Source organism: Neopelma chrysocephalum, unplaced genomic scaffold (assembly GCF_003984885.1).
Source record: "Neopelma chrysocephalum unplaced genomic scaffold, ASM398488v2 Primary Assembly neopelma1_60, whole genome shotgun sequence".
Classification (NCBI taxonomy): domain Eukaryota; kingdom Metazoa; phylum Chordata; class Aves; order Passeriformes; family Pipridae; genus Neopelma; species Neopelma chrysocephalum.
The window spans coordinates 6224452-6249867 of record NW_020897715.1 but is presented as its reverse complement, the minus strand read 5'-3'; the positions used below and the strand labels follow the sequence as shown (position 1 = coordinate 6249867).

The 25416-nt window shown below is 37.9% G+C and overlaps 1 protein-coding gene across 1 annotated transcript; it reads left to right on the top strand.

Annotated features, from left to right (window-relative positions):
* Positions 1-470: 470 nt before the first annotated feature.
* Positions 471-24867, top strand: LOC113966633 (transmembrane protease serine 7-like). Its single transcript, XM_027681553.1, has 17 exons — positions 471-548; positions 877-1045; positions 1699-1823; positions 2702-2769; positions 3751-3932; positions 4029-4067; positions 4804-5020; positions 7610-7749; positions 9200-9297; positions 10236-10348; positions 11196-11329; positions 15805-15909; positions 16944-17063; positions 17679-17862; positions 18575-18846; positions 20444-20580; positions 23196-24867. The coding sequence occupies exons 1-17, from the start codon at positions 471-473 to the stop codon at positions 23352-23354; spliced, it is 2340 nt and encodes a 779-aa protein (XP_027537354.1). The 3' UTR covers positions 23355-24867.
* Positions 24868-25416: the final 549 nt, after the last annotated feature.

Here is a 25416-nt window from a genome sequence, read left to right as displayed (position 1 = left end):
CAGTTATTCTTTGGTACCAGCTTGAGACTGGAAAGTTCAGGTGGAATTGAGCATTTCTTCTCTCTCATCAATATTTCTGTGGATTCCACTGGGTGTTTATTAGAAGTTACCTCATTTATGTTGCTCTGGGACTTTTTTATCTGTAAATTGCTTGCATGACCTTTGCACTGTGTGATAAATTATTTCTGTACTCTATTATTTCTGAAAGAAGTGACCTGTTTTGAAATGATGGGATCCATATCCTACTTAGCCAGTTAGGAAAACAAGGAGTTACAGTGATGGTAGCTTTTCCTTCCCACCTTCTTTGATCACAGATCAGCTGGCTCCAACTTCAAGCAGTGTGGCAAAGGGGAAATAAGAGAAGTGTGTGTGGTGGGGAGAGTAGCATGCTATTCAGTTCTGTTTAAGAAGTGAGGGTTGTTCAGGGGTTTGCTAGTAGGTTTGTCAAAAGGTGTTTGTGTCACAGCATCATGCTACGGGCTCTCCCCTCCAGCCGGACTTCTGTGTACAGCATTCCAGCTCCGGACGCCGAGCGGACTGCAGGGCAGGTAAGAGGCACCGGCTAAGCTTTATAGTAGGAACACAGTAAATGATCTCCCTGTCCCCTCTGGTGTGCGTTGACCTCTGTTCTTCATAAATTGCTCTTAACCAAGGTGATAATAATTTCTCCCCAAACACACTTCCGTAGATTGAAATGCATAAAGCAAGCAAGCAGCCAAGAAAGCTGTGGGTTTCATGCATGATGTAGCTGATAATGTGAAAGATATTATCTCGATTTTAAGGTCTTTAAAACTAAAGAGTAAATATACTAAAATGTAATACGATAGCTCTTCTTTGTTGCCTTACTAATTGATGCCTTCATATGTCATTCTCTAGGAAAGTCCACATGTTTGCTACTACCCATCCTACCAAGATGGCTTATGTCAAAAGTATCATGTCTTCAAAAGGATGAAGTTGTCTTTCTGGAGGAGACGGCTTCTAGAAATATTATCTGTAGTTTCTTTAACAGTTACAGTAATCGTGCTAGTCCTGCACTATTCTTTCTGTAAGTGTTACCCATCCCATCCAGACCATGCTGGGTTCACATTTTGCACTGTGAAAAGCTCTGCACTAAGCAGCTGAGCACATAATGTGCACCTAAGCTACTTGGCTTTCCCTTCTCCTTAATGTCTTTGCTAAAGGAACAAAATACACAATACTTAGCAGTTAATAGTTGCACAAGAATATTGAAGGTATGCATTTTATCTCAATTTTTTAACTCTGTGAATACTATCATTATTATAACTGTCATCTTTCCTCAGAATCTAGAGGAATTAGATGTCTATCTTCTATTCCCGTTTTCCAAAAAACAGGACAGTTACCGAACTTACATATATACCTTCCCAAATCTCAACACATAGCCATTAAAACCATACCTCTTCAGGAGATTAGCACTGCAAAAAATGGAAGGAAGCTTAACAATTAAATCTTCCTAGTAAAAATGCCTGTCTGAACCTGTACCTCATTTCTCTCCTTTCCTGCTGGGCATTACTCTGTTAGTGACAGTGATTCAGCATTCTGGCTATTACTCCATGTTTCTCCTAAGAATTAGTACCTACAGGCACCTGTAGGTACAGGCTTCTGCAAGCCTCTTGTTCTGGAAGCTTTTCTATAATGTTATTAGGTGTGCTAATTTTTTTAATCTTTTTTTTTCCTCAGCTCCAGCTTTCTCCTTCATTTACATTGGTGGAAGCCTAGAAATTCCTAATTTGACTTACACAAATGACCTCAATGATCCAACATCACAGAAATTCCTCCTGCAAGCAGAAGCAATCCAAAATTATGTAAGTTCCCACATAAATAGAGCAATAATTTATAAATATTTTTACAGAATCAGACTGGGAATGAGGAGGGGGTTCCAAATAGTTGTAACTATTTTTTTTCCTTCAAAATTGCAAGTTTAAAGCTAGCAAGTGCCTTGGCAGTTTTCAGATTTTGAAATGTAGCTAGACAGATGGGGCTGTGAGTCTTATAGCAAGGTCAACGTTTTCTAGATAATAAACCTGTGGGTTTCAAGATTCTGGAAAAAATACTCAAAGGAAAGAGGAGAGTGTTTTTGTTTTACTTCATTAAAACTCTCTTCCTTCTATGTTTTTTTCCTTTTTTTAAAAAAATTATATCTCCAATTCAGTGCTTGACTTTTTGTTTTCCTTTATCACTCACAACAATGCTTGCTTTCTTGCACTTCTTATGAGTTTCTATTTGTGAGATAAATACTGTTTCCTAGGTACATGTGAACAGCAGCCTTAAACACAAAGCAGTTCTCTGTTAGCCTGTATTTCCCAGAAGAGCTAATCTAGTGCCTCAAAGCTGCTTTGTGCACCGCCAATACAAGTTGCTCATGGCCAGATTATGTGGCAGAAATTTAAAGACTGAAACAAAAATATAAATGTATTATTAAAGGCTTGTTTTTCTTGGCTAATTCAATAGTCTTGAAATGTGATGTGACTTGGAAGCAATTTTTTATTTTAGTGGAATTTAATGCAAAATTATGAGCCTCCTTTGATACATTTTGTGAAAGTGATGGACAGTGCTTTTGATATGTGTGGGGGTGTAAGGAAGAGGAAAGGAAGAAAAAGACAAATGCTTTATAACATAAGAGATTATACTGGCACTAAAATATAATGCTTTGCATTTTCTTTTACCACCATTTGATTGTCAGTTGGCAGAAACATATGAGTCTTCCTTCTTGGGAAAGTACTACTTGAACTCTGTAGTGGCTGCTTTCAGGTAGGTACTGTTTCAACATGTGGTATAAATTTAAAATACTCGGCTGTGTTTTTCTCTCTTTTTTTCATGCATTTTAAATTAGTTACCTGGAAGAACATGCAGATCTCTGTAAGAGAATTAAAAATGTAGAAATGCACTTAAGTATATGAGTTAAGCTAATAGAGTGATTTCTGTCTTGCCCTATAAAATCGGTGAGAGAAATGAAGTCTGATTAATTGTTCCTTGGTTTATGGATTGTTTTATAGTCTATTCATCTATTTCTAATTTTTGAAATAACAATTTGGCACTTGCAGAATGTTATTTTGGTTTTCAAATGAAGTTCCTTTTTAACCTATCAAAACAAAAATTAAATGTATACTTTTGGGCAAGACATTCTGCTTAAGCTCCTGGTGAGAAGGATAAATACACTGAGCAGATGGCTACTACTATCCTGGTAGTTTCTGAAAACTCTGAAAGGTCAGTCCACAGACCATTTTGAAAGGAGGAGTGTGGTGGATTGTGTCTTTGAATCACTAAGGTAATACTTTCTATATGTACACATAAAGATTGTTTCTTTCAGCAACAATTGTATGAAATGTTGTATCAAAGTATGGGCATGAAATTGTGTTGTCATATGGTGCTAACCTCAGTTAAAAAAAAAGTACAGTGTTTCTGGAGCTGTAACATGATCTTAAAAGTGTATAATTATACAGCAGGGATGGAAACATCTATTTCCATAAAAATTATTGCAAGGTTTTTGTGAGGTGTAGTTTTCAGTGTTAGTGTGTAATGTTTAAAGCAGCATATTTTCAAAGTATTTCTACTGTATAGCAAAACCAACTGTTAAACAAGAGAACTTTTTGCCACCGTGTTCAGCTGCAACTCTTTGCACAGCAGTTCAACTGCCTGTGAAACTGTGCCAGCCAAAAATGTAGAGCAGAGGAAATCACGTCCAAAATAGTAATTACAGTGTATTTATGATGCACTTTTTTCCTTTCACAGTGAAGGGGAATTTGGACTTCGAGCTTACTACTGGAATACATTCTGGGCACCACAAGACATAGTTGCTTCTCTTAAAAAATTAACCCCAGTGGAACAAAAAGAAATGTGTAGTAAACAAGCAGCTCACTTGTTCAGTTCTTCTGGGCAGGAAGATTTTGATCTTGTTACAATGGAGCTTTTTGGTAACAATGTACCTGTCATTTAATTCCTATTCTATCTATTTTTCTTTCTCCAGTTTGTGTCTTTGACTTGTGTAGCTGATAGTTAATAAATTTCAGTTTCAGATTCCACAGAATATGATGTGATGCTAAAATCAGGTAATTATGCTTCAATCCCAAATGATACCATTTGGGGGGGGGGGAATCCTGTAACAGAAAAATGGCAGTTTACCATTTATATCTGAAGGGCCTACGAACTAAACCAAACTAGGGAATCTCCCTGGCTTGTGTTCCAAATAAAGACTGGATGAAAATACCTTACAGCTTTTATTCTGATGTTCTGACTAAAATGGTTGAAATTTAATAGTTCCCACTGCATTGCAATGAGCTGTGGTTCCTATCCTTGGCATCTTTAAAAAAAAACAACTATACAAAATTATATATCACTTACTTATCTTGTCGTTAGATAGCTTTGTAGTGATCAGTCAGACAGTGTAGAGCTTTAATTCACTTTGCTTGGTTTCTCCACATCAAGCACACCTTGAGATTGGCTTTGTGTACTTAGTGTTCTCATTGCATGGAGAGGGGTAAAGAGAAAATGGCACAGGAAGCAGTAGGTGTGAAACAGAGATCGTAGCAATTGCAGCCAAATCACCTCCTGCTTGTGGAGTGTGTGATGAGCTGGTGGTGGTGAGGCTTGTCCAGGAGAAGGTGATGCAGTCTGGTAGGGAAAAGAGAATAGAGTTGAAAAGGGAAGGGCAAAATGGGATTAGAGAAGTCAAGAAGTGTGGGGAGGTGATTGTTTCTACCATGTTTGAAATTTTATCCAAGAACTTAATTTATCTTTCAACTTAACAGTTTTTCAGCCACTAATCTAGCTTCTTTTGTATAGCAGTATCCTTTGACCTGTATGCCAAGCCAGGTAACAACAGGACTCTAACTCTGATGAATCCCAAAAAGTCTTTTTATCAATGGAGGCTGCGAGTTCCTTCTAACTATGTGGTGAGACTGGTAGTTATCACTTTGCGTGGTGTCACTCCAGAGAGCTGTGCATCACACCATTTATCAGCATATGATTTCCTTCTTCCACTGCAAAACAAGATCATTACCAGGTATGATAGAGATAGCAAAGATGTTTTATTGAGCTGTACAGAAACTCTCTGAAACTGTACCAAATTGATAAAATGTAAGGCTCCAAATACAACTTAATTAAAAATATTGTATAAGGCAATGAAAAGACCTTCTACAAAAGTTGGAAGGGAGCCATAAGCATCTTCAAGTGCAATTCCCTGCTCCTCATTGGACTAAAGCTAAACTATATGGCTAAGAGCCCTGTCCAGATGCTTCTTGAACTCTGACAGGCTTGGTGCCATGACCCCTTCCCTAGGGAACCTGGTATAAATTTCTGTGAGGCTTATTCTATATTATGACTAATTTTTAATGGATTTGATTTCATACAGTTACTGTCACAACTCAAAAAGATACAGACTTTTTATAGTATTGTATTCTATCACTTTTAGAAAATACATGTTTTATAGTAGTCCAATTGCAGGGATTGTGCTTATGGAAGACTCCATCCTCAGAGTCACCATGTAGTCCATTTGCATAAGTAAGATCATATGATATTTAAACTTGAGTGGCCATGCCCACTTTTCAGAGTCAAATTTCATGTAAGGGCACAATTGAATCTGTCTTCGTCAAAAAAAAAAACAAGTTTGAGAATCTGAGATGGGATGGTTTCAAGAAAAGAATTTTTAAAAAGTTTTTTGTAAGAACATTCAGGAAAAGTCTAGCTGAGCATGAAGATTCAGTAGGAATCTGAAATGCACTTCTCTAGTAGTGCTTTAACTTACTTGAGTAGGTGATCCTCTTCAGCTCTGTTAACAGACTTATTTCTCTCTTCATGCAACAAAATGTAACAGCTTGCTATTGTTGGCATGGAGTGAACACATGGTTTTTGTAAGGACTTACTCTCAGGCTGTAGCCTAGGAAGGAGAATCCTGTTCCTGATGCTGGGCTGCATCTGTTCTGCTGCTGATTATGGATTATTGCTGCAACTGTTACTCCACTGTGCATTATTAGCAATGGCTGAGATTTTTAGGAAACACAAATGTAGAACCGTCCATGAGCATGGAAGCACCTGGAAAGCGGCAAAACTGACACAGGGGTGTAACATATTCAGAGAACATTGATGCAGCGAGCTGTAATGCAAAGTTCAAGAATGTGCATTAGTGCTTGTCTACCAAAGAACCAAAACAGAATTTTGTGACTGAAATTATGTTAAATGGTACCTCAACAAAAGCTGACTTTTTTTGGTTGCTTTTCTTGCCACCATAGAAAATGTGTGGGTTTGCATATGTCTATTAGTTTTCTACTGGAGCCAAAAGCAGCTAGTGGCTACTTAAGACAGACATAGTAAAACTAATAATAATATGTCCAATAGCCATGGCAGCCAGTAATTTATGGAATTTATAGCCATTATTCCTTAATGTTTAGGTCTAGGGTCACACATGGTGGCTAAAATGATTCTCACCAGTTTCTGTAAACTGCAGTATTACAGCTGTTCAGTGACAAATACTAAAGAGTGAGCAAGCTGCGATGGTGATAGTGTAAGAATAAGCATCTCATGTGGACAACTCTTCTCATAGGTTGCCCTGCTACTCTGATGATACTGTGACAGAAGGTACAGCTAGAAGATAAGCCAGGCTGTCAACTGGGATGATCAAGATTTCCATGTTTCAGTGCAGATAGGATTCAAATAGTTATTTTATAAAGGTTTTGTCAGGTATTATGCTAAAACAGATTTAATAATGTCTGCAAGAGAGGCAAATCTAGTGTCTCACGTGAAATGGGAACCAGGAATAGCCTGCTCGAAAGCAAAAGACAACTACTTTCAGTTTAAGGTTCAAAAATTTTATTTTAATGCTGCCAGCGTGGATCTTGGTGACAGCAGCAGGGCTGTGGTGGAAAGACTCTGTTACTGAGAGGTCTTGTCTTAATTGCTTTCATTTGCTGTGCAAGGAAAAGAGAAAACTGCTAGAAATTTTTAACACAGATTAATCAATTAATGAAAAGAGATCCAAAATATGCTGTGGATTTCAAAACGGAATAAACATAAGAGTGAATTTACGGATGCAAGAGATAGCATCTCAAATTCCAAGTAGAAGTAAGTTTTCAAGCTTCAAGATTATAAATTAACTCATTATTCAAGTAGAAGATCAGTAAGAATTAATAGTTTCCATGCATAGACCTTCACATTTTGTGTGATAGCTCTTGTGACACGAAACCAAAGTGAATGTTAATAGATTGGAAATGTTTGGGCTTATCTGTTGCGTAGATGCTTCTCGATGCTGCTGCACTGGCACTTGTCTTTTCAGACCTAACCTCTATTACCCAGTGCCCCTACCACCACTGAAATAACATAATCTGGCACTCCCTCTCTGAAGCTTGTGCAGGCCTGAAAATTCTGGGGCACTTGTTAAGCAAGAACAAGGGTGATTTTTCACCCTGAGTGACTAAGCCTCAGTGACGGGAAACTCTAGAGTCTTGTGTGCTGTCAGCTGGGTGGAAGAATAAAAGGGAAGTGGTAGCCAAAGGAATGCTTCAGAAACACAGAATCAGTGTTATTTCTGCCTGTTTTCTCAGCAAAGATGACTGGAATATGGGATTTTTTTTAATGCATTTTTTGTGTACTATTCCAGATGGTGTGGACCTGGGACCTGGACTCCTTCTGTTGTACGTTTAACTTCATCTAGTAACGTGATGTTGCTTACCTTCTCACTGGACCAAAGAGAAGGAAGCAGCATATTAAAAGCTCACTTTCAAGCCATTCCTAAAACCAGTAAGTAATTAATAGAAACAAGCATCTAATGTATTCCTGATTTTGCCTCTAAAAAAGTTGATATTGCTTTGAACATACTTGTGGGAGGGAATGTTGGCATACAAGTCAGGGCATTATCATTCTGACCCACTTTGAAAAAAGTTTGAGAACTGAACAAAGAATAGAAAAATCCTTTGGTCTGGGAGATTTTTTTGTCTTTCTGATAACTGCTCAAGCCATACTTGCCAGACATTGGTCTTGCTACATGGAAAACACTGAGCAGTGGCAGCAGAGCAGCCAGCCAAATAGTACTACAGGCACTATATGTCTAGGCAAGGCTGGATAGTTCCAGTCAAAGAACAGCACTTTTATCAGTTTTGGCAATCTATCCCCAGCCTGTAGAATGTGAGTTTAAAGAAAATGAAAAACAAGAGCAAACAGTTCTAATACATCTTTGTTCCTTTACTTAAAGTACTGTTCAATGTAGTTAAATGTACAAGAAAAGTGTTTCAAGACCTATGAAGTATATTCTGAACCTGTGGGGTACTATGAATTTTACATGAGTTCTGGGTGATTAGTGAAATATTATGAGTAATGATAAACTGTAGTATTGTAGAGGAGATGAAGGGGCTTCACCAGGTCAAGTTTAGTGACACTAATTTGGTAAGGCCTAAGTGAAAGAATTTTGACAATTAAGCAAGTGACTATTTTCAAACTTGGGACAGGGGATAAATTTTCCCAAATCTTACACACTTGAGCTTGTGTCTTTGTGGATGCTGCTTAGGCAAATACCTATCCCATGCACATTACTAACTAGAATGGCTTAATTTTCCTGAAGATGAGCATTCCAAATGACATTTAGATTGGGTTTTGCCACAAAATATTATTATTTTCAAAATTGTCTTCATTTCTGTTATATTCATGTTTGCATTTGTGATGTTATCTAAAGGGAACTAAAAGCACTGAGGACTGGATATCTAGGAGAGTCCTTGGTAGAAAATAAAACGTCAAAAATACTGTTCAAATGTGGCATGAATTTTCAGACTGAGAACTGACACATAAACTTCCTGGTTTACGTGAAATTAAACAGAGGTTTCACTTCATTGGGCTGATTGCTTTTTAATTTTTGATAATGCCTACAGAAAGGTCAGAAGCACATTGGAAGGGGGAGATTTGTTGCATCCACATTTAGTTGCTTCTTCCACCTACCACAAAAGAACATTTTTTAAAAACATCAGTCAGAGGTGTTTTGTACTTACCCTTAGCTGTAATTTAATAAGAGAAATCCAGTGTGATGGAGAGGTGGCAGTTGAGTGATTTTCTGTTAATACGGGCAAAATGTGAGTTTAATACTGTCACAACCCATTCTTCTAACTCAGTACGTAGAGAAGGGTCCTAGCAAGTGAAGTAGCCTCCGCCCTTTAACCCGGCTGAGATAATGGTGTTCCTTGCTGGTGTATTTCTCTCCCAGTGTGTGGTGGTCATTACATTTCCTGGAACGGGACACTGAGTTCCCCTTATTACCCAAGTTACTACCCACCAAACATTGACTGCAGCTGGATCATCAAAGTAAGTTCCGGGATCTCTTCTGAGTACTGATGACTTCGTTTTATGTTAATTAGACAAAAAATTGGGAGAAATTACTTTTGATGTGGGTGGAACAGAGAGAAGACTTAGTGGGGCTACTGCACCTGACTTCTTTTCAGGCACCCATTTCTTTCCTGTCCAATGTACAGGTACCAGGTATGGGAGGGAAACATTACCAACTTCCAAAAGTTTGAGTATTATTCATGACAAAGCCAAATTAATGGGTAAGACAGCAACTCCTAGCAGCCAGAGAAAATTAATAATAATCAGCACTTTTCTTCTATGTCAGAAAGAAAAAATGGCCATATAAATCATACCTCATATGGTGGATACCACACTGTATTTCCCTGAATTCTGCAGAAACAGGATCTTCTCTGGCTCAGAAGTTAGCTCTGAATGTCCAGCAAGTTCTTTGGCAGGACTTAAAATCTGCCCATGATTTTTACCAACTCCCCAGTGTGTTTGTCTGTTGCTCCATTAAGCATTTAAGTACTTTTTTACTTTCCCTGGTAAAGGAAGCTTTTCATACATATGACTTGGTAACAGTCTCTACCTTTCATGTGCCCAATGGACATTATTAGCAACTTGTAGCATAAAACTCTCATCTCTGTTCACGAAAGGAATGGGAACACATGGCAGTACAAACATAGCATGAAATTCTGATACAGTGCTTTATGCTGACTACAGAAATGCTCACACTCCTTTATCTAGCACAGTCTGGCCAAAGTTGTGTCTAAAAAGATTTCTATAGATTTTTAAATCAGCAAAGTTTTTTGGTTCTTCGAAGGCACTAGTTTACACAAAAGAAATGCAGTACTTTCAATCTAATAATATGTACACAAAGATTTGCCATCGTGGCAGCACAGGCCTTTTTTCACCTTGTGAATGTGTGTGTCGGGTATTTATCCTTTGATTTTTAGGCACCATTGCCTGGCTACAAGTTGTCACTAAAAATCCTTGTAATACAAATTCAAGAGAAGTCTCCAGGGTCCAGTAAATGTGATAAAGACTGGTTAGAAATTGATGGAGTTAGGTGAGTAAAGGCACTCTTTTCTGAGATATTAATTTGCGTTTCGATGTTCTGCACAATGTACTGTACTTAAGAAAAAAATGCATCACCACTTACAGTGCAGAAAGATACATTTCAACAAAAAATTGGCATGCTTCCAAAGAACTTCAGAAGCAGAATGTTCTTAATCCTGCCCTAGTATTAAACATTTATCATTACATTAATTTAGGCATCCTGTTTTTTCTACAGGCACTTACTTACACTTTTGTTCCCCTTAAGAGCAATAATGTAGAAAACTACAGGATTTTATGCAGCTGCAGATGAACTGTAAATTCCTGGCAGTGGTCTTGATGTGGGTGAAGAGCTTGTGTCCATCAGAACTTTTATTTTCTATGCCACTTACTCTTTAGTGACTGTAATTGTTACACTAACACTAAAAAAACCCCACTATTCTGAGTAATTTGCCTCTTGGAAGGTGCATATTGAAATAAGCAACAGCTGTTGGATTTGGTTGTATGATTTAATCCTTTACTGGATTTGCAGCTCTTGGGTTTGCAAACCTAAATGGGAAATCTGAAATCAAACATGCTTGAAGCAGTTTGTATTTTTAAGGTAGATCCTGACATGGATCATCTTGCTGTATTTTGTTTCACAGTCTGCTAGTCCCAGAAAAGTTGTGGAGTGGAAGGCATTTGTAAATAGGCTTTCCAATACTTCTGTCGGGCTGTTTTTAACACCAAAATATAACTGATCTTTACTGCATTGTCTTAAAAGCTTTTCGGTGTCATTACCTTTCAGTAAAAGTAGATGTAGCTGGGTGGTAATGGTCTGTTTGGTTAGAAATTAATAATTCTCACTTTTGCCTTGCTAGATACTGTAAAGCTCTTTCAGAAAACAACAGAAACAGGGAATATGGCTATTCTGTTGCAATCAACTTCCATTCTGATGAACTGGTCACCCACAGAGGGTTTTATATTGAATATAAAGCCTTCAGTCATACAGATCGTAAGTTATTGAGCACCTACTTTAATTTTTAAGGACAAACCTTTGAGAAACCATGCTTGACAGGCCAACCACATACAAATCAACCTGCCTTTTGTTCTTAACCTAATTTCGAGAGATAAATGTTTAAAATATGATTCTGTCTTTAATTGAACAAATAGATGTACACATTTAGAATAAGATGCTTTTAGAAGCTTATTTTCTAGGTTGTATCAATACTTATGTAAAATGAGTAGTAAAAATAAAATTTCTCCATTTCTGTAGATCTAATTATATGGCACTTTGCTAACACCTTAAAATAGCCAAGCTGCAACATGAAAATGGTATGGCAGAGAGCCTCTAAGCATGACTCCTCTGCCAGCAGAAGTTAACCATGAATACTTAGTCTTCTCTCTAAATTCCCGACTCAACTTGCTCTAAATCAGTTTCCAGTTTTAGGCAAACACTTTAGATTTTCACTGACAGTTGAAGAGGACCCCTTGCTAGCAGATGTTGCAGAAATATGACTGAGTTTCTTATAGCCCTCTCCTGATTCCCCAGTCTATGCACTTCTGGATCAGCGTTAGGTCTTGGGGGGCTTCTGAGGGTGAAACAGGAATTTTCAGGGGATACACATATCTACATGTGATATTTCTTAGAAAAGATGGAATATGTTATTTTTTCTATGCCTTTTATTTCCTTTACCCAATTAACATCTAGGTAACTAAAGTTCTCTGCTATTTCAAGAGATCAGATGAGTTTTTGAAATCTCTTCAGATCCTCAACTTGCTTGACCAAATGTAGTTCAGTGTTGACACAGAAGCATTTATGTATTAAGGTCTCTGATAAAGATTCTTGTTTCATGCCTTTCATTATAAATAGATGTCAGGTTTTATGGTTGGCCATTCTACAGGACTAACACAATTTTTAGGGATTTCTTTTTCCACCAATGTGTGTCTCTTTGTACTAGAAAAAGTTACACACTATATACCATGTACTATGGTTACTCCGGTCACTGCCTCAGAAATGGGCTAAAGAAGAGTCTAAGCCTAAGAATACATTTTTTAACAGAGAAAATCCCCAGTCTTTATTAGAATTGTAGAATATGCTGAGTTGGAAGGGACCCATCAGGATCATCAAGTCCAACTCCTGGCCTTGCACAGGACACCCCAAGAATCACACCATGTGCCTGAGAGCATTATCTAAACGCCTCTTGAACTCTGTCAGTGCTCTGTTAGTGCTGTGACCACTTCCCTGGGCAGCCTGTTCCAGTCCTGAACCACCCTCTGGGTGAAGAACCTTTTCCTGATATCCAGCGTAAACCTCCTCTGACTCAGCTTCAGGCTACTCCTTTGGGCTCTGTCACAGAGAAGAGATCAGTGTCTGCCCCTCCTCTTCCCCTCAGGAGGAAGCTGTAACCGTGGTGAGGTCTTCCCTCAATATCCCCTTCTCCAGGCTGAACACACCAAGTGACCTCAGCTGCTCCTCATACGGCTCTTTCTCCAGACCCTTCACCATCTTCATTGCCCTCTTTTGAACACTCTCTAGTATTTTAATGTCTCTTTTATATTGTGGTGCCCAAAACTGCACACAGGACTCAAGGTGGGGCTGCACCAGTGCAGAGCAGAGTGGGACAATTCCCTCCCTTGTCCAGCTGGTGATGCTTTGCCTGATGCCCCCCAGGACGTGGTTGGCCTTCCTGGCTGCCAGGGCACTGCTGACTCATATGCAACTTGCCATCGACTGGGACCACTAGGTCCCTTTCTGTTGCACTGCTCTCCAGTCTCCCGTTCTCCAGTCTATACACACAGCCAGGGTTGCCCCATCCCAAGTGCAGTATCCAACACTTTCCCTTGTTAAACTTCATACGATTGGTGATTGCCCGGTCCTTTAATTTGTCAGGGTCTAGTACTATCTGTGTGCTCTGCTTCTAGCACTGAGGAGCAAGCAGATGGCTCAAAGTTATTTAATCAAGTCTTAGTCATGATCATAAGGATCTGTATTAAGACTCAGCAGGCGGGGTAAAATAGCTGTGATGTGTCAGTATCAAGTCATTACAGTAATTTGTGGAAGACCATCTGAGTGCGCAGCATGTATTGAGAGCACTGGTTTTCTAGGTCAGATGTGCCTCTAGAAGTAAGAAGAAGGGGAAAAAAAATTCATCTCCCATATCTGTAGTACCTGCAGTCACCCACCTCAGATTAGTTTCTTTCCATTGTTGGGTACCTATTAAAACACTGTTATTAAAAATAACAGGCACTGCTCTGAGTTGATCTGGGAAAGCAAATGCCAGCCATCATCTGAATAACTTTGGGAGTGGTGAAGAGAAAATGGAAACACTGCTGGCTAACTAGTGTGTGCTTTCCTCCCACTGACATCACATGCAAGGCAATGAAGAGGGCTAAATTACCCCAGATTGGAACTGATAAAACAACTGTGGGACAAATATGTTGGTCCTTCAGTCTGATGTAGCTCTTAATTTGCTTATGGTGCTAGATGAGAAAAAAGTTTCATTTGACTTGGGCAGAAAGAAAAGAACTTTCGACTACTTGTTCTTCCACAGATAATTTTTTTTCCTGGCACATCTGAAAAAGTGGAAGACAACAAACATTTTTTTATTGCAAACGGACAACTGACCATCTATACTAGGTGGTAGTTTAAGTGAATGTGAAAGAAATTCTTGGGGAAAGGCTGTTTCATAATGAGATTGGATTTGGAAAAGGTTTGATAAGGCACTTATTCACATAAGACCTTCAGTTGAATGTAGTAACACAGGTTAGTTTCTGCAACATTTTAATATCAGGAAATATTTATCTATAATATTAAAGAGAATGCCTAGTTTTGATTTTTTTTTATTTTCCTTCTCCTTAGATGCTCCTGTGTAAAATACATTCCCTTAACAAATTAAACAAGTGTTTGCTATCAGTACTTGTTATGTATCTGTGCTGAATCACTTTCAACACTCAGAGTGAGGCAGTTAATGTGAGATTAATTTGCTAATTTCCATTTAGATGAATATTGATTAGTTTGATCCAGACTGATGGATAAAAATCTTTGACAGGCTGTGCCAAGTAAGATATTGTTTCCTTTTTTAACATTCAGTTTATTTTATAAATGGCACTAGCTTCAAATTTTAACAACGATTTTAGTATTTCTGCATGATATAATCCTGCATTAATCCATTTAGACTGTAAAAGCATTTCTAGTGCCATTGATTTCTTATTTTTCTAGCTTGTCCTTACATATGCAGATAGAACATGCATTCCTTCAAGCAATCTGTCTGAAGGCTGGAAAGGCTGCTCAAATGGTAGTGATGAACTAGATTGTGGTAGAGCAATTATTTCTTGTTTGTTGTCTTCTTTAAAGAGTTTGTTCCACGAAGTTTAGAGACTGCCTGAAGTTCTCCAAAATACTGGTGGTGATCTTCAAGATCACATGAGGGATGTGGGTGAAGATATAAACGTCTGGAGAAGAGGCTGTGTAATGCATCTCTTTAAAGAGTGGGAGAACAAAAAAATTGAGAGGGAATTTTACACCAACCTTTAAAAGTTAATCTTCCAAAGGAAAAAAAAACATAGCACAACAAATAAACTCTTTGTAAACAGTGAAAATATTAAAAACCAGCATGTAGTTTTAAAATATTGTTTTAATTCCCCGCTGTGAGAGGATAAATAGAGGAGAAGCTGTACTTTCACACTGTCTTGTGTGACAAGCTTGTCAGTAAGTGAAGAAAACATAGTGAGGAAAAAATACAGAAAACTGTTTCCAAAGAACAAATGGCCAAGAGTAATTACCAAAGTGAAAGGATATTTTCATTGTCATTCTGCCAATATCTGTTATGAAATGTCACATAATTTTTGTTCATGATCTACATGATAGACTAGAGTAGATGCTTATGTTATAGGGAAAGTGGTACACAATAGAAAGAGGGATGTATTTATAAATGCTCCTGAGAAGCATGTAGAAAAATAAAGACAAGATCTGAACATAGGGAATCAATTAGACAAGATTGCTTTTTTGCTAAAAATGGCTGGGGGGATAATAGTTGCTCAAAAGATGACTTCTGAGTCAAAGTCATAAAATATTCTTTGTGTGTTTTGTGTGTATTTGGTGTTTTGTTGTTTGGTTGTTTTGTTTTGGGGGTTTGTTAAGCATCACACTAGGATATAAAGTGGGAGTTTGAAAATATCTTCCCAGTCACTGGTGGGAAGGCCTCAGCTAGAGTATTGTATCCAAATTGGGCACTGCACATCAAAGATAAGGAACACTGAAGAGATACCGGAAAGACTGACCAGAAGGTAACACAAGGTCGGACAGCACAGCACAAGTTAGGTAATGAAACAAGTCTCTCTGTCACTGGATGCTCTCAAAACCATGGTAGATTAATGTCTGACAGAGATAGCACAGCAACATCAAGGTGACCTCTGACAGGGTTTGTAGCTCATGGCTGATAGCCTGCTATTGGAATTATAAAGCATTTACAGACCTTTCTTCTTCAGGTTGTAATCCAGAATGGTTGAACTGTGGTGACAGGAAGTGTAAGCATCAGTATAAGTCTTGTAAAGAAGATGACAGCTGTGGGGAGGACAGTGATGAAAACTGCTGTAAGTATATATTTTTAGCTACCTTCTGAAAGATGGTGGAAGGCAGAAGCGGGAATATGCTTATGTTAATGGATAAATGTGTTACTTCTAAATTTTTTTTTCATGGCACAAAGTTTTGTAATTGTGAAAATAAAACATGCAGAGTATAACTAGTTCTTGGGGGAGTCTAGACAATTAATGAAGCAAAATCCAAAATAACAGTCATTTTAGAAAGATGAACAAACCACATTTGCTGGTGATCCTGTTGGAAGAGCACTTTTTCCCCAGATTCTGCCAGATCTGTACAAAATAATGTAAGGGAGAGAGATATGGTAGGTTGGGGACTGTTGCCACATTCATGGTCTTTTTGCTGCAGATCCACAATGGTTACAGACATTGCCGGTACTACCAATGTCTCCCTAGTGACTTGCTGCATTTTTCCATTATAATTCTTGGCTTACTTTGGATCTTGGGTCCTTGAGGTAGCCAGGAGTATGTCTTTGTTTGCTGAAAAAACCTCCTTCCCACTGTTTAGAGGTGTAAGCAACTGGTAATAAGAACAATAGTGATGGAAGCCTATTGCTGAGATGTGTCAGGGTTCTCACATAGTAAACTTTGATAGTCCTTAGAAAAAATTTATTGGTGAGAGGTATAAAGTTCTTCCACAATTCTCTCTATTTCACTTAAAAGTGCAAAGGTGCTGTGAAGATTTATAATTCATAATGGTGGTAGTGCTGGTGAAGGTAAAAGAACAGATCTGACAAACCTAGCTGACTCAGTTTAGAGTTAAGTAAAATGGTGGTGAAGACAGTTGGATGCTTTTATGTCTTTTTCCTCATTAATATTGAAGACTGAAATTCGTGTGATCGTTATTCAGAGTAAAACATTCCACTGTACCTTCTCCATAGCAGGACCAGTTTACACCAGTACAGGCTGTGGCTTCCAGCAGACTGGAATGTGTAGTTTTGAACAACTAGTTGAACGTGCAAGGGTTTTTTAATAATTTGAAAGCCTGACTCCAAACCTGTGACACTATCTTCTCTCTCTTATTTCAGCCTACAAAAGTTGCTCCCCTTATGCATACAAATGCCTCAATGGAAAGTGCTTGCTGAAACCAAATCCTGAGTGTGATGGGAAGAGAGACTGTGCAGATGGATCTGATGAAATGAACTGTGGTGTGGTAACATTTATGTAAAAATTAGTTTATGACTTGGGAAACTGAGTCAGGAATTTGTGTTATGGTCAAGCACTATTGGATAAAGAATTGATTAAATCAAATGGAAGTTAAAAAAAAATAATTTCCGGCAATATCTGTATGAAAATGTACATCTTGAATTTTGCATGGTTTCTTTTAAATCCACTCATCCATTCTGTAAGTGACAACTTATTTCAAGCAATGAACACTTCCAGGAGTATTTGGAAGGTCTTAGTGCTTGTTGCAGCTGAATAAAATGTAGTCTAAGTGCTGTGTTTGGAAGGAGGGAAAAATGTGAGAATGTATTCAAGTGAACTTTCAGAAACAACCCAGTTTAGATTTGTGCCTAAATGTCTTTTTGAAATTTTCACCTCTTTAAAAAGCTACAAGGGAGAATAAGCAATGATTGGCTTATATCTCACCTGCCCATTGAGTGAGAAGGAGCAAGTACTCACCTTTTTACAACTCGCACAGTAAGAAAATACTCTTTTTTTCCAACAGCTTTGTGGTCTGCGGATAAAAGTTTGTGTTAAGCATGGCAAAGTGAAATGACCTTGTGGGCTTTGTTACTATTGTATTCAATGATTTCTATTAGCTTGTGGAAGACACCAGATTAAGAAAAACAGAATCGTTGGAGGTGAAGATGCAAGATCTGGAAAGTGGCCTTGGCAAGCAAGTTTACAGATGGGAGCACAAGGTCATGTATGTGGTGCATCTGTTATTTCCAACAGGTGGCTCATATCTGCTGCCCACTGCTTCCTGGATTCTGATTCTGTGAGGTATGAAGAAATTATATTTTCTCAGAGTATGTACAGTTTAATAACCTTACAGTGTTGCTGACAAAAGTCTGCAGTAGCTATTCCCTGTCTAGAGAAGTTGATTAAGGTTTTAATTCTGTGACATATCAGTATATCAACACTCAGTATTGTATTCTGCTGGCTTCAAAAATCTGAAGTATTCAAAGTTATTCCTTTGCTTCTACTGTGAGTCAATCCTGCAAGATAAAACACTGTTTTGTTAGATTTAGGGTAAACACCCTTTTTTTTATTCTTTCTTTTTTTTTTTTTCCTTAAGGCAGTGATTTTCCGAATAGAATCTGTGACCTTTTCTCTCCAGAAAAGTTCCTATTTATTGCGTGTAAAACTCACTGATGTTCAGTTTAGGCAGTGTAAATTGAAAAGACATACCTCCTACATGCGGCAAGGAGGAATTAGAATTTAATAATATGCTTTTCTGACTCCCAAAGCATGGTGCATTGCATGGAATTGATCTTAGAGCTCTAGGAAATTAATTGTTTTCAAAATAGCAAGTAAAAACGTTACTTAAAGTTTTAGGAGACAGATTATAGTGCATCTATCTTCTGAAGTACTATTCTACTCTATTCACCTTGGTTTTGATGAATCTCATCTAATACTGAAAAGTAGTTAAAATGGAGTGAACTAACATTACATTACTTTCCAATGGCATCTTCTAAAAACGTTTTCTTTACAGATACTCTGTTCCTTTGGGATGGAGAGCATATATGGGCTTACATACTATTAATGGAAAGAGCAATCGTGTAGCTATGAGATCAATCAAAAGGATTATTGTCCACCCACAGTATGACCAATCTATCTCAGATTATGACATTGCCCTGTTGGAAATGGAGATGCCTGTATTCTTCAGTGAGCTGGTACAGCCCATTTGTTTACCCAGCACCTCTAGAGTATTTCTTTATGGAACTGTCTGCTATGTAACTGGCTGGGGAGCCATAAAAGAAAATAGTATGTTCATTTCTTGGATATACTTCTGGCAAGTTTGGCTTAGTTTTAAACTCTAACAATGAAATATTTATACTCGTAAGCAAAAAAACCCCCAACTCTGTGGTTTACTTAGTGGGTCTATAAAAAGCTAGAAAAAATCTCCTTAGCTACAGTCTGTGAATTCTGAGTGTTTGCTTGGGTGGCAGGTGATAAGTGACAAAATGCACAGTCAGGTGTCACAGATCGTTGAAAAGCAAATGACCATAGATTTACAAAAATATACCTGTGCTTATGGCTTATTTTATCTGGTGAATAGGTATTTTGCATGTAAAGTAAACAGTGACTTGCAGCTATTGCAGAGAAAGAATTTGTCTCTATATCTACATTTGTGACAATAGGGGGTCATGAACAGCAGTAATTGCAAAAATATCATGGAGGATTTTTTGTTTTCTCTGTCTCAACTAAAGGCAGTTTAATGTATGCCCCATGAAGAGTTTTGCCTCTGTGCTTGAAATAGCATGCTGCAGGAAGGAGGCAGAAAAAAAGCAAATTGAATTGGAGAGGGGGGAGGCAGGGGAGCCCATGGGATCTCAGCCCTGTCTCAGCATTAAACAGGAGCCAGCACTGAAACCTGGGCTTGGACAACCCCTCAGCACTTCAGAGGTCCCCACAGTTGTGCTGAGACCTAGTTCCTCATGTTTGGTCAGAAGCCCCTAAGCTGTGTAGTTCTGGCTTACTTAATATGCCTTAAAAAAATAATTAAATCTCATTAATAACATAACAGCCTAATGAAGTGCAAACAGCTTTACAATTGATGCCTTGATACAACATCTTGCTTTTTATCAAAATTACATGGGTAACATTCAAATTCAATATAATGATATGTAAAAAAACCATATTTTTCCATCTGTTTCACTCCAAACCCACCCTCAAAGCTGACTAAGCAAACAAACTAAAATCCTGTACTTCCTCTGATCTTCCAAGTATCGAAAAGGTTATGTACACTATTCGGCCAAAACATGACTCGGGATTTTTAGTTCACAGCGACAACTTATGTCAATACTATAGCACTGAATTAAGTCCTTAGGATCATGTGTGACTTGCAGGCTGTTTTTTGTTGGGTTTTTTTGGTTTTTTTTTTAATTACTTGATTTTCCCCCTTTAGCTTTACTCCTCAGTTTAGAGAGGATTGAAAACAGCATATAAATTTCATTTTGTAGGACTTGGACATTTTTGGAGCACTACTATAGTGTGAATAACAACATATTGTCTTTGGACATAATTTGAAATGGCATTCAAAGATAGTTACTCTGTGTAGAATCTTATTTTACAGTTTGCATGGTGCTTTTACTACTTTCTGGCAGAACGGGCTCATTAGGATAAAGACTAGGGAAATGGAAAGGTGGTGCATTGAGACCTCTGTGTCTAGAGGGTAGTGTGGACAACAACTTTTAAAAGTTGAGGGCAGACACCATTTGAAGGGAACAGAATTACTCTGCTGTCATTAGCCAGGTAGATTTAGAGCTTGAAGCAATTCTCTTTTGTTTTTATAAGTGATATCTCTATTAGAAATTTGTACCACCTTAACCTCTGCAATACTATTTGTATTTTTTTCTAGGTCATTTTGCCAAAACACTGCAAGAAGCTCGAGTGAGAATAATTAACCAAAGTGTTTGCAACAAGCTGTATGATGATCTTATTACATCACGTATGCTCTGTGCTGGGAATCTTAATGGTGGCATTGATGCCTGCCAGGTAATCTGGAACTTGTAGAAAAACTACAAAGAAATACTTGCTTTCATTGGAAAGCTGTTCAGAGTTGTGAGTTGTTTGTGTGGTTTTTCTTTTTCCCTTTTTTTTTTCTTTTTGTTTTTATTAGTAATAGAGAGAGATATCTTGAGTGTGAGTGTATGGTTAACTTAAAATGACAACTAAAGGCTCTCCGAAACAAGGAAGGAAATTTTGCATAGATAATCTCTGACTCTTGAGAAATGTTGTTTTGCAAAGACAAAGGGTCAAATGTGTTGAGAAGAATTGTTTTTCATCTTCTCTTATATGAAATATAACTGTAGAAGAAAAATATAAGGATAAAAGGAAGGTTAGGTCCATCTGTATTAATTTGTATTAATTTTTTTTTCTTTTTTTAGTGTCTGTGTGTGTAATTGCTAAAATACTGTAGCAGTATAATGAGTAATGTATTGTTATAGTTACAAAGAAATACAAACAGAAAAGCTAAGTTAGGTTTGGAAATTGCAGCTGCAATGTTCTCTTTTAATACAACTCTTGACTACATCATTGTATCATAAGTTATATGACCTCACTTATTTATAAGCACAATCAGAAACTGCTCTTTGGATGTACTTCAATTGTCCTGACTCTGCTTTCTTTCTCCATCTCAGTTATTAGACTAGTTGTGTACTTTTTTTGTATTTAAACTTATGACAAATATCAACTTTTGAAATTACAAACATGGTTTTTGTACCAGTTACTGTGTAAAGGGAGAGAAATGTGTTCCTGTGTAATATATGAATTCTACTATTTTAATGTAATAGGATAATTTTTGCAAGATTGTAGCTCAAAATGGGTCAAACTTCTTTATATGGAGTAGACTATTTGCAGGATTTTCTTGCAATCTTTAAGTTCTAATTCAATGAACTATTGTTAACTTTACGTACAGTTTGTCTATAACCTTAGACCTTGGAATTGTTTTGTTAAAACATGTTGGTTTAGAAGTGTGATGTTCCTCCAAAGATGTATTACTTAAGAAATGCCCTTGAATTTTCAGATGGACATTTTTAAGCAATTCAGCTATTTATCATACTGGCTAGTTTCTAATACAATATGCTGTGTTTGAATCCTAGCATGCTGGCCCTCTGGGCCTCAGTCTGGGTAGCATCTTTGCTGTTTTTTTGTTTTCTGTCACTAGTATATTTCCTGTACAGTGCTAGAGAGCAATGACATTGGCAGTTCAGGAAACCCCCAACAGCACCCTGAAACCCTCTTACTATAGTTCCAGACTTGTGATCATCCTGTTTTGTTCATTTCTTCCTGGACATGTAAGCTGTGCATGTGTTGCACAAGTTATGCGAAGCTTCCAAACACTTTTCATCTTTAGAGGATCTGATACTTACAGTGAAAAATGAAGCAATTATTCTTTCACGCTGTTTTCTTATCACTCCAGGATGTTCTTTGGTCTTAGTTCGTCTGTGTAGGATCCTTCCTCTTGCCACCATCACACTGCCCTTTCGGTCTTTCAGAATAGGCTGTGTAATCAGCTGGACTATGTATCCTCCTTTCTCAAGTCACTTTGGCATCAACCTCTTGGATCATTAAAATTGCTAGTAGGACAGCAGCCTGAGAGAGAGGAAAAACTGCTCTGTCGTCTTCTCTTATCTCTAGATAATTTTGTTTGGTTGGGTGATGAAGGCTTTTCTATTATTACTCTTTTCTTGGTACATGGCTTTCTTCTGACCTTTTACATGTTTTAGCTCCAAGTGGGGGCAGCAAACAAATCCCAGGGTCACTTTGGAGGCTGCTGACTGCCTTGTGTGCATAAGGAACAGCTGCAGAGAGGAGCTGCACTGTAGCTGCTCAGAGTTCTGTGAACAGACCAGTTCACAGAAGACATACAAGGTTAAAACAATGAAGGGCACAAAAGCTTTGATGAGCCTGAATGCATTTGGATCCTGTGAACTGAACCAAATGGAATTTTTAATTTTCCTATATCACTGTGCAGAGCTGCATGTTCCATTTGAGGACTGGGTTCTTATTTGCGTGTTCCTTAGTCTTTATTCCTTCCTTTCCATCTACAAATGTAGACACAGTCTTGATTATGAAACTAATGATAATCCTTAATTGTGCCTGGTTTGTCTTGGGGGTTGGGGTTTGGTTTAGTTTGTTGGGTTTTGTTGTTGTTGTTTGTTTGGGGCGTTGTTTGTTTTTAATTGGGGAGGTGTGGTATCTTTCTGCTCCTATTTAACACACAGCATGAGAATTCTGCCTTCAACCTGTGAAAAATTTATGGTCAAATGGCAGTAGAATTCCCCATTTCTGTCCCTATCATCATCTCTTCCCATTTGGGCTGTGTTGAGTTTTTTTATGAATCCTGTAGTGGGAATTAGCAAGGGGTACTTTTACAAACTACTTCTTGCCAGTAATTTATATTGCTTTGTGTGCTACTTCCACAAGTTAAGATAATTGAAAAAATTTGGTGTCTAGCTGGGTACATTCTATCCAGAATTTAGACTCTAGTATTAAGTTTTAATTTGAGAAACAGAAAGGTAGGTATTTACTGTTCTTAAATAACCTAACTTTTGTTACCGTACTTTGTGTGTGTGCGTATACTAATGGCTGGGCTCCCTTCATTTTAGGGAGATTCTGGAGGTCCCTTGGCCTGCACAGGAAAGGGAAATAGATGGTATCTTGCTGGCATTGTGAGCTGGGGTGAAGGATGTGCTCGGCGCAATCGTCCTGGTGTGTACACTAAGGTGACGGCACTTTACGACTGGATCCATCAGAACACAAACTGATCAGCCAAGGAGAAAATGCACATCATCTCCATTTGAAAGGCACTTCCTCCCGTATTCTATCTGATGGCATAACAGGAAAATGCCATTGACTGTTTCTTTGTGAAAGAATACACTTTCTTAATGAAGAAACTATAATTTGTGGTTCACCTAGAAATAACTGTTCAGATCCAGAGCAACTTCAGGTTCCTTATGGATTCATCTTCTTTATCCCCATTACCAGAAACAGCACTGCCTTAATAACAAAACAAAATGGATTAGAACCTGTAACAAAAATCCAGCCAAAACTCTCTTGTGCAAGTCTTCTCTTCTTCCATGTCTCTTGTTATCTCTATATATCTAAATGTTTCCACGTACACATATCTGCACATTCATAGCCACGTTCCATACATATTCAACTCATGTATATTGCCTCAGTGATGTTACAGGATTCTAAACATAAATGATTATTTCATATTTCTCAAAAATACAAATAGTGTATAATGTACAAAGCTTAGATTAATTCATTCTCTAGTTATGCTCCCACTGCCCGACTGTTACTTTCTGGGCTGTAACTTTTAGGTTCTCTCCTGTGTTTTCTTAAAAATACAAGTTATATTGCTTACAAATGTTAGGATGCAAGATATTTCTCTTAAAGAACTGGAAGAGGGTGATGTCTAGGTAAACGGAAAGAATTAATCAGTTGTAATTAATTAAACTAAAAAACTCTAATGCTTTTTCTTCCATTATCTTTACAATATTAACATAACTGTTTTCAGTTTGTTACAGGTGTATTTCTCCAGCTCTGTCTCTGGCATGCATTGTGAATTTTAAGCATGGGTTCACTGTTTTTCCTGATTTCCTTGGTCCACAGCAAGCAGAGTTTCAGGTTCAGGAGTTTTGTTTTGTGTATCTTTCTGGGCTGTGCCCATGTGGCCACACTTCGTTGAAAGGGACATGAAAGGAAAATAGATTTATGTGATTGGATGCATCCTTGGGCTCAAAGAAAGTAGAAAAGGAAATGACAGCCACATTCCTTTAACCCTGTCAGTAACTCTAGTTTTGATAATTACAATCTCCTGATGAGCGGATCATCCCAAATCTAGCTGATTTAAGATTTCCAAAACTGCTTATGAGACTTAAGAATATTGATATTTAGCTTAATAAAAGATTTATTTAGATGGCTTTAAGACCATGCAGATGGTCTTTAAATTGTACTCAATATTTGGAAGTGTTTAGCTTTCACCTTTAATGTATTTAAAAAAAAAATGAAGTTGACAATTTGAATGCCTGTCATTGCTGTCCACAGAGCACACTTACTCTGCAGCACATAAACACGTGATCTTTAGTTTTAGACCCACCTTGGCAGCATGTGGGGAAAATGCTGGAATGAGCTACCACTGTAATCTGCATGCAGTGAGATACTTCTTTCTAACACTGATATTGCTTTTCCTTCCTTTCTCACTTCAGTGTTGGGCACCTTACCTTGGCTTCTGCCAAACTTACGCCATAAGCTATACTCAAAGCCTATGTTTTGGGATGTTACTATCTTTAATGGCTAGTCAGTCATTCACATCTTCCTTTTCAATAAACACATGCTAAAACTGCAAGTAGATATGTTTTTATTTGTTTGTGCCTCTGAAACCCTAATCCCCGGGTGTAATCAGACTACATGTGTACCTTGGAGTTTCCTCTTTTTGTAAAGCTGAGCCTAGCGTAACCCTATTATTAAAGTGCACATTTAAAGGCACAAGTTTCTTTTCCTTATATTGAAACCAGAGATGGCTTGGCTAGGCAAGAAAACAGTTTTTCTGCTGTTCTGTTTTAGATAAAAGCTTAGCCCAGAAAGTTCGGGTCAGTTCTCGACTTCTCATTTTATTTAAGAGTTTCTCAGCAACGCCTGTCAGAAGGGCCAGTACTTCACATGCAAGAAGAGCACCAAGTGTGGAAGTTAGATTCCCCCAGATGAAAGAAACTCAACACTTTCAGGAGCTCCTTCACAGATATAAAGAAAATAAGGACTTTGACCTGTGCATGGTGAGATCCATAATCATTAACTCATTTGACTTAGAAAAACCGTTTTGGT